Source organism: Crocodylus porosus, unplaced genomic scaffold, assembly GCF_001723895.1.
Source record: "Crocodylus porosus isolate Cpor-Errol unplaced genomic scaffold, CroPor_comp1, whole genome shotgun sequence".
NCBI classification, from domain to species: domain Eukaryota; kingdom Metazoa; phylum Chordata; order Crocodylia; family Crocodylidae; genus Crocodylus; species Crocodylus porosus.
In genome coordinates this window covers 44,420,566-44,430,603 of record NW_017728909.1, presented here as the reverse complement: position 1 = coordinate 44,430,603, position 10,038 = coordinate 44,420,566, and the positions used below count along the sequence as shown (strand labels likewise).

The 10,038-nt window shown below is 42.1% G+C and overlaps 1 protein-coding gene across 1 annotated transcript; it reads left to right on the top strand.

Moving 5' to 3' along the window:
• Nucleotides 1–879: 879 nt before the first annotated feature.
• Nucleotides 880–9,756, top strand: CD180 (CD180 molecule; the record flags this gene model as incomplete). The annotated part of the gene is given in 6 exon segments (XM_019531700.1): nt 880–1,245; nt 6,953–7,115; nt 7,878–8,619; nt 8,621–8,718; nt 8,721–9,143; nt 9,146–9,756. Coding segments are annotated over 6 exon segments (2,247 nt in total), but the record flags the coding sequence as incomplete, so codon positions are not given.
• Between the last annotated feature and the right edge of the window lie 282 nt (nt 9,757–10,038).

Here is a 10,038-nt window from a genome sequence, read left to right as displayed (position 1 = left end):
AGCCCCCAAGGTCTGGAACAGTCTGCCAGCGGAGGTGGTTCAAGCACCTACTTTGAACACCTTCAAGAGTAAATTGGATGCTTATCTTTCCAGGATCCTATGACCCCAGCTGACTTTCTGCCACTTGGGCAGGGGGCTGGACTCGATGATCTTCCAAGGTCCCTTCCAGCCCGAATGTCTATGAAATCTATTAAATACTCTGACAGCTGAAATTTGTATGAATTTAACCAAAACTATCAAAATGTTTGCACAAATTAAGCCTGTTGATCCACTTTCTTCCTTACAAATCAACAGTTTTTGGTAGCAGAAACTTCCTTTATATATAATCACAGACCTACATTGCTAAAAGCCTAAAATATAGCTCTGAAGCCTAACTTTTAAGTATCAAGCTTTCAACCTCTTAATCTATGTTACAGCCAGCAGAAACAGTAGGATTTTTCTCCTACAGAAAACCAGAATTTGAGCAGAAATTTAAAACAACAACAAATAAATATTTTTTCCACTTTTTATTTAAAAACTTTTTTCCAGGAGAAAGTCATTCTTGGAGAAAAAATATTCCTATAGCTGATTTTTTTGTTGTTGAAAATAGTTTTGATTGACCAGCCCTATTCCATATGGCTTGATCCTTCCATAAATGTTAACAAACATCATAAGAAACACAGCAGCAAAACATCACCAGGTATTCTTTACAGAATTTCACTCACATTTAATTGTAGGGTCATAAACGAGCAAAAATCCCAACCCACACCAGCATCCCAACCATTTTTTTTTGTTTCTAGGAGCCTGTTGCTCTGTCTTCTCTTTTACACAGGGGTAACTCCACTGACTTCAGTTGAGCTGTCCTGGATTTATACTGATGTGAAGATAGGTATTTTTTGACTAAACCACTCACCCTGCCTTTTTAGATCAGCTCCTAAGGCACTAAACATACTGCTGAATGGTCTTTTGCAATATTTAAAAAAAAGGAACTTCCTCCTTCCATCTGAGACTATTATTTCACTGGCACTGAAGTTGAGAAAGTTATCAAACTTTTTTTTTATTTCCTCCTGTTTCAATTTGTCTGGCTCTGCTGTCTGGGCTCTGTTATTCTGTTTTGCTTTCAGTAATAGAAGATATAACAAGATCATCAGAGTTGAGAACTCATCTAATTCCTTAACGGCTTGTTGTTTATACCCTTTGATTTTGATGGGGTTTTTCTCTGTTAGCTGTGAAGTATCTCAGCCTGTAGATGGGATGTGCATTGAGGTGAGTGATAGCTATTTGTTTCTCTTGGGGCAGAGAAGTTGTCTACATAGAGAATCAATAATTAATCTTTGCTTGAATACTTGTGTGCCTACAGCTGATCATTTTGAAGTGCTAAAAGATTTTTCTTTGGTGGACTCTGAACTAAGGCAGGTGTTCTGAGACACCGTGACACTGCTCACGCTCTCTCTCTCTCTCTCACTCCCACACTCACTCAGTCACCCACGCACCATCTTTTTGCATGCCTGAGATCCTTTGGCACCTGTAGGAAATTGACTGTGTTTTTTACATTTCATAATGCTTTGGGGATGCTGAACTCTCATAGGCATGTTTACAGTAAGGTATCAGAGTTGTAAAGAGATGGGGTATTAAGAGCTGGTCTCTTAACCTCTTACTGTGTACCAGTTCAAATGGGCAGGGTGGTGGTTCTTCATTGCTAGTGGGTACACACATCGGGTAAGGATGCTATTCCACAGTAGAGCAGCAATACATTAAAAGGAAATACTAGGAGTCCCTTAATTCTCTTGGTATTTTGGGTCTTAAGATCCCAAGACAATTAATTGCATGGTGAATGGGACCAAAGAAACATTTTTTTCCCCAGGTTCTTTTAGTGAAAGGAGAAGAAAGTACTGGAAGTGGCATGTTACTCCACATGCAGTACAGGCTTATAACAGATTCCTCACTATACAAGTTTTACAACTCCTGTATTTGTCACTGTTGTGAGTGCCTCAATAGTCAAGGATGACAGCATAACACTGGGGTGTTTGAGTGCACTGAGTGTGTAGAAGCCTGTGCAGGGTAAGCACATTTTGTCACATAATTTGCAGTGCCTTTCAGAGTCAGGCAGCTACTGACTTCACAGTTTCAGAGTTAGTAGGGTAGGAAGGGACCTAAGCAGATCATCGACTCCGACCCCCCTGCCCCTGCCATTCATCTTTCTCCTTGCTCAGTTTTCCTGCCCAAGTGTATTTAATTCTACAGAACTGCACCCCAGGGTTTACTTTTGACCAGTTTACACCCAGAAGTTTAAGGATTAATAGTTCTTGTAAGCTGGCGTGAGATAGGATGATACAAACACTAGTCATGTTTCTATTTGTGGCTAAACATATCCATTTCTTAATCTTGCTAAACTATGTCTCAATATTATGTTTACTGTATTCTAAGAAGAAGTTCTCCTCCCTGCATTTAACATGGGGAAAAAGCATGAATGACTGGTGCCTCCCAAGACTGGGTGGGGAGGGGAGGGACACAATTTGTGGACAGCAGCATGGCAAGCATCAACCACCTGCAGAAATCAGCATCAGCAATGGGGTGGGGAGGGGTAAGTGGCAACTTCCCTCAGAAGCGGGCAGCGGTGTCCAACCTCAGGGGGGGCACATGCCCCCATCCGTGCCCCCCCATTAGTCACCTATGGGAAAAAGCCATAAAAGTCTTAGGACGGTGTACAAGGGTAGGGGCTGCCTCCCCACCCCCACCATTTACCCCCTGCAGCCTCTTCCCCTCCAATTCCACCCCATGCAGACTCTGCTTCCCCATTTGCCCCACACCCTTCCCCTCTTATCTTTGCTCTGTGCCAGCAAACTCCATCCATGCTGCAGCCTTGGGAACTGAGCCCAGCCTCAGCCTAGTCCCTAGGAGTGGCATGCTGGGCATATGACTGCTACGGGGACTGGGCTGGGGCTATGCTCAGTGCCCCAGGCTACAATGGGGACAGAGACTGCTGGCATAAAGCAAAATAAAGGGGGGGATGGGGGAGCAGAGGCTGGGAGAAGGGGGAGGGAAGAATCAGAGGCTGGGGGAGGGGCAGGAGGAGGAGCAGAGGAGGAAGGGGGAGCCCAAGGATGTGTGGGGGTTGATGGGGGGCAGAGGTAGCAGGAGGGCAGGCACAAACAGGGGGCAAGCTCCTTGACTTCCCACATACCTGCTACCCCTACTGCCTGCCCCCCGGCAGTGGTGTGTGTGTGGGGGGTGAGGAAATGAATGAAAAATAGCCCTCAAATAATTAGATTCTATACATGGGAAATTATAAACTATTTATAAATTTTCCATGTATACAATCTGATTATTGGGGGTCATCTTATATTCAGGGTCATATTAAATTTGAATAAATATGGTCTTATGGCTTATTAATAGTTCTAAAGCTTATATTTTCATCTTTCTTATCAATAATTAATACATTGGGGCATTTTAGGCCTCTATCATACAGTTCTCTATAGTGTTCATCATTGTAGGATCTAGAACTTGCTTATTTGGAAATTAGTCTTGTGATTTAATTCTAGGATGGGGCGGGCAATTATTTCAGGCAGAGGGCCGCTTATTGAGTTTTGGCAACCTATTGAGGGCCACATGGGTAACCCCCCACCGACAGGTACCCCGCCCCCTGGCCGCCATCTTAGGACTAGAAGTCCCACCTCCTAACTACCTGAAGTCCCTTCCTTTGCCCCCAGAAATACTCCTTTCAGCAAGGGGCTTTGCCATCTCAGAACCAGAAAAATACCAAATTATATTCTAAAAAGAGAACATCTACAACATTCATTAATTTGATTTCAAACAATATTTATGTTCTGATTTACATGCATTTCTGTAATGTACACAGAGGTGATTACGCAAGAGTTTAAAGTAAGTCTTACTCTTGTATATTGTGGGGGGCTGGATGGCATGGGGGATCGGTATAGGTTTGTGGGGTCTGTGGGTATGTGGGGTGTGGGTGGGTATGGTTTGCATGTATGGTGGGGTGTGCTTGTGGGACTCACCCTGTGAACATACACTGTCTCTCTGCTTCCCACACTACACACACACACACACACACACACAAAACACTCTCTCTCTCTCTCTCCCCTCATTGCACAGACACACACACACTCCTGCACTCTGGCGATGCAGCCCAGTGCCATGTGGTGCTGGAGGCCAGCAGGCATGCAGGGAAACAGTGAAAGCTGGGACAGGCAGAAGCTTCTGGTTGGGGTGCAGAGGGGCAAGTGACTGGGCCAGCTTTGGTGCTGGCTCTTGCCAGCTCCCCCTGGGTCCTACTGCCCCTGGCTCCTGTCATCTTTGACAGGCAGCCAGGAGCAGATAAATATTAATTTTCTAAATTTTTTAGGGGCCCCATGGGCTGGATAGAATGGCCTGGCAGGCCAAATCCAACCCATGGGCCATATTTTGCCTGCCCCTGTTCTAGGAGTTACTGATTTGCTGTCTCATTGCATCATTCTTCTTCTGAGTGATTTTTCCCATATGTATATCACTGCAGGAGTGTACTTGAGCTCAGAGGTTTTGGTACCCCTCTGACACCACTGCACCCTGCCTCTCCTTGTGCTTTACTCCAAGGGCATGAAAAATAGCATGTGCTTCCTGCATCACATTCCCTCTCAACCCCCTCTCTGCCACAGACAGTGTCTGCTGTCATCTCTGCAATTCCTCTATTTCTTTTTGTAACAAAGACCAGTTCCAGGGGTGGCTGTGACTGCTCCCCCCACAACACACCCAGTGGTTATTCAGCCCTTGCTTTATCCTGAGCCTCTCCTTCTGTTTATCTGCCATGCCTTGATGTACTTATACCTTTAAGGAAAGGGAGGTTGTCCCAATAATTCCCAAGTGAGTTCTTATCCTGTCCTATTCCCAGGTCTGAATCTGTTCTGGTTCTGGGCCCTGAAGCCACCCTGCTCCCATCTCCATGCAATTCCCAGGTACTTACATGATTCCTTTCTGGGCATGGGACCCTCCTGGTGTCCCCCACACACCAAACCTGCTCTGGTCCCATTCCCATTCTCCTCCTGGGTACTTAGTCTCTCCTGGTTACCAGACCTCCCTGGTCACCCCCAGGCCCCAGCCTCTCTCTGATACCATCTCTGTTCTACTCTCAGGTACCTAGGCCTATGCTGGTCCTTTCTTCCCCTTTCACCAAGGCTCTGGCCTTCTCTGCCCTGGTCCTGGGCTCCAGCCCTACTCCCAGGCCTGTTGGGACCTCCTTCTCCCCTTAGTCACTCCAAAATCTCCAGATGTTACCACAGGCTGTAATCTCCTAGGTGTTATTCAGGAGCTGAAACCATCCTGCTAGGGAGATGTTCTCCCAGCAGCCTCGAGGGACCAACTACCTGTCCAGCTCAGGGCTTGAGCTTTTAAGCACAACCCCCTTCTGGGTCACATGGCTCCTGATCATCTCCTACCAACTGCAGCCTGCCTCATCTGTGGCCTGTCTGCTCTTAAAGTAGCAGAAGCACCAAGCCTCCTGCTATACTTCTTCCTGGTATGCCATTTATGTAGTTCTGAATTTTACAGTTATGACTGTATTGCTTTCCCTTTTCTGCCTATTCAAATTACAATAAAAATGAATAAAATGACCCAAGTCTTATATAATATTTCTATCCAACTTCAACCAATTTGTGTTCCCTCTCTCAAATATAGAATTGAGTCTTTTCACAATTCTTGTTATGTTAAAACTCACCAACAGAAAAATTATAGGACAGGAAATTTCCAGAAAGATATCCTCTCTCCTTGAAGTTGATTTTAGTCATACTATAGTCCCCTTGGAGACAGAGTAGTCTTTTCTGAAGGTTCTTTAAAAATAAGGCCTTTTCTTTTTAAGAGGAAGGCTTGTCATTTGGAAAGTGGAACAATTCTATCATCTCTCTTTGGCAGCCATTCCTTGGATATTGATTGCTGTGCACTTGTGCATATCAGCCTGTTTGCTTAGGCAATGAATGGGGATTTGAGGCCTAAAACAAAGTTTGACTTTTTACACATATCTCTTTCACTTAGGCTGGTACAGTCTGGTGCATAAAGAGACAGATTGTTCCATTTCCACTCAGACTTCAATTATTTTGAAGTTCCCCGCCAGTTTCAATTTATCAGATCCCTTTGCCCATTTATAGCTAACTACTCTGACCATCCTCTTCCTTTACGCTATTTAGAGTATAAATATCTCTCACGTCCTTTTCATTTGAACATTTTTTATTGTATTGAACTAATTTAGCACTTCAGAACAGCACTTTTTCCTTTGATTTGCAAGCTCTTCATAGTTCTTAGGGCTTAGTTTAGATGGAATCTTATTGCAAAACTCCCAGTCTACATATTCAAAATTTAAGAGTACCTTCCATAAATTTTTTATTGGAAATTAATAATTCACACCAAACAAGCAAACCTACATATATATGTTAGCTTTGATAAACTAAACTTCACGAAAGATCCAAGCTTCTGGTTTTCAGAAATGCACTCCATATAATCCCAGAATCCTGTTTCAAATGCTGCATTAAGGTTTCATAAAACTCGCTCTTGTACATTGCTGACAGGTTGCTGTTCTGTCCTCCAGCTGCTACTATGCCCTACTTTCACTTTGCTCCTCTGCAGAACTCAGCAGTTTGCTTTTAAATTGAACACAGTTTTCTTCGCCGCCAGCCATCTAAGTCTCTGTGGATTAATGGCTCCTCTCTCTCTCCCTCTCATAGTCACATCATTGCCTAGGCATTTACATTCTTGCTATTTTGTTTTAAAGTAAAATGTTGCCATAGGTTCTTTCTCTGTTTCAAAATTTTTGGAACAGAATAAGATGCAGATGGTATTATACCAGTGCTTTAAGACAGGATATTGTCTTTTTCATTTTGATTGATTTCTTTTTTAAGATGATTGTTGGGTAAATTGTGTATTTTGGATTTATGTAATTACATGCATAAAACATTGATGCCTAAGAATTTAAATAATATAATTTCCACAGGTCACAGCCAACAAAAATTATAGTTGTGAAGGGTTAGGACTGACAGAGATTCCTGAAACGCTTCCAGCCGTGACAGAAAATCTTGACTTCAGCTTTAACTTGCTTTCTTCCCTTCAGAATACAACTTTCAACATGCTAAAGTATCTGGAATATTTAGATTTAACAGGTACTGTGGATTTTTTCCACTTTCTTTGATCATGTAAGCCATTACTTGCCTTTTATCTGCTATCCTTTAGAGGCCTTGTTTCAGTCATTTAAAAGGGTATCATGACAGTCATAATCATGGCAAAACTGTAGTGACACTTACCCATGACTAATACATTGTTTTATCAAACATGGATTCCTACCGTCTTGAAAATATAGGTTTCCCCTTTACAACTTGGAGTTATTGGGCCATTTGTGTTACAATGATTAGAATCTGAAAGTCTTATCTACTTATTTATACTAACCCCAAGAAATCTGGTGTAGCAATAGCAAACTTCTCTCACTACCCTTATAATTAACACATTTGTGAAATGAGGGCAAAATAAAATTTTAGCTTTGTGAAAAAACCTTACTCTTACAGGAATAAGACTGCCTTCCTTATTCAACATAATGACAATGGAAAGAGTCTTTACATGATGTTCATGCACAATTTGCAATATATTGACTTTCATACCCAGTCAGGACAGCTTTCACTTCTCATTATGTCCTGTTCCATCTTGAGAACTGCTTCCTCTGTTGGACTCCAGAGTGGAAGAACAGGAGCTTGCGAATATCAGCCAAGCTCTAACAGCAAGCCATGTCATAGCTTTTAATATGAGCCACAGGTCACACAGTCTTTCTATATACATGCAATTATTGAATTTGGAGGATTTATTTTAAATGACCATGTAATGTTGGGATTATTTTGAGATGTGTTAATGTTGGCTTATACTGCTCTTTTCAAGGTGTCAAATCAACTGGGTGTATGAAAGTGCCTTTCAGAGTGATACCCGACTGAACACAATTGTATTGACTGGAAATCTACTCATGTTTCTGTCTGATGCTGCATTTGTTGGCCCTAAGTCTCTGAAGCATCTCATCTTAACGCAGACAGGTCTCAGCACCTTATCTTTTATTCCAATGAAGAATCTGGATAATCTAGAGACTTTTCCCTTGGGTAGCAATCACATCTCCTCACTGCAACTTCCTTTGAATTTTCCAACCAGAAACCTCAAACACCTTGATTTTCAAATGAATAACATTAAAAGAATAATGACAAAAGGTGTAGCCATTCTGCAGCAAACCCATAACTTAACTCTCATCCTGAAAGGCAATGATATGACATACATTGAAGATGGGGCTTTCCAGTCCACATTCTTCTACAGTGTGGACTTCGGGGGTTGCATTGACATCTCTGTAGTATTATCAGGTATGCAGGGTTCCCAAACCCACATTCTTAAGCTGGAGACATTTGAAGATGTAGAGGATGAGCTTCCCATAAGCCTGGCCATGCTACAAGGCCTGTGCAATATTTCTGTGAAGGATGTCAACCTACAGAAATGATACTTCCAATATCTGAGTGCTGCCACATTTCAATGTCTGACCAAACTCCAAAGCCTGGATCTAACTTACACCTACCTCAAGGCATTACTTCCTGACATAACTGTCTCAAACACACTGAAGGAATTAATCCTTAGTAAGAATTCAGCATATTTGCAACATTAGTTCTGCTACCTTTCCTCCCCTTACTCATCTTTAAAATAAAAATAATGCTGTGAGACTGGACTTTGGCTCTGGCTGTTTAAAAATCTGTCAAAGCTTCAACACCTAGATTTAAGCAACAGTTATATAACAAGCATAGACTGTTGCAGCCAACATCTGAAAGGCCTAAGCAGATTACAGCACCTGAATCTGAGCTACAATGAGAAGCTCCAGCTCAAAAATATACCTTTTCAGGAATGTGGTAACCTAGAACTCCTGGATTTAGCTTTTACACTTGTTCATATAGATACTTCCTCTGGACCTTTCCACAATCTGCATCACTTGCGTGTCCTGAACCTCTCTTACTCCTCTGTTAATACAAGCATTCAGGGCCTCTTACAGGGGCTGAAAAACCTCGTCCTGTTGAACCTTAGTGGAAATAAGTTTGAGTCAGGAAGCATTCTGAATGGCAACCTGTTTCAGCAGGTACCCAGTTTAGAGGTGTTAATTTTATCATCCTGTGAACTGACCAAGACCAAGCATTTCACACCCTCAGGAAACTAAAGCATGCTGATCTGAGCTACAACAAACTTACTGCACTCAACACAGAGGCATTTTTCAATCTCAAGAGCCTGTATCTCAATTTTGCCAATAACAAGATTCATATCATACCACGTGATATGTTAACTACCCTATCTGGCCAGAGCATAATCAATTTAAGTTACAATCCACTGGAATGCACCTGCTTTAATACTGGCTTATTAACTTGGTATAAGCAGAATATGGATAAAATTGAAGACCCCAAAGGAACAGTGTGTTCTGAACCAGCATCTCTAGCAGGTGTTCAGCTGTCCACTGTTACACTGTCCTGTGGGATCAGCATTACAGAAGTAGTTTTGATTGTGATGTTCTTGATATTGATTGTTGTTATACCTGTGATTTTGAGGGCATACATTTTAAAGAGAAACTACCAGCAAATGTAAACTTGCAATGGATTGGTGACAGTAATATTCCACACAAAAGAAGATATAAAGCAATAAAGGCAGGTTATGAAGAAAGGACCATTTTTCTACTTGTTATTTTGAATCTGGACTGTAATTCTCTTGACATTACATACTTCCCATTACAATTTTTAGGAACTAATTTAGGATTTATTACTATGTAGTAGTCTCCTAACAGGGGAAGCTCCTCCATAAAGACTTATGCACATAAGTAAATAACTTTACTTGCCCATATGGTCCTCACTGTAGTAGGCAAACTGAGTTGTGCTAAGGCTCTTAGCATAAGTTTAGGCCTTCCCAGAACTAAGCAATAAAAATGTACAGAGCGCTGTATTAGGCAGTGGAAAAAGTGACTGCTGTGACTGGTATGGTGAATGAACCAGGTATATGTTTCCCTGAAAGAAAATGAAACCAAAAACT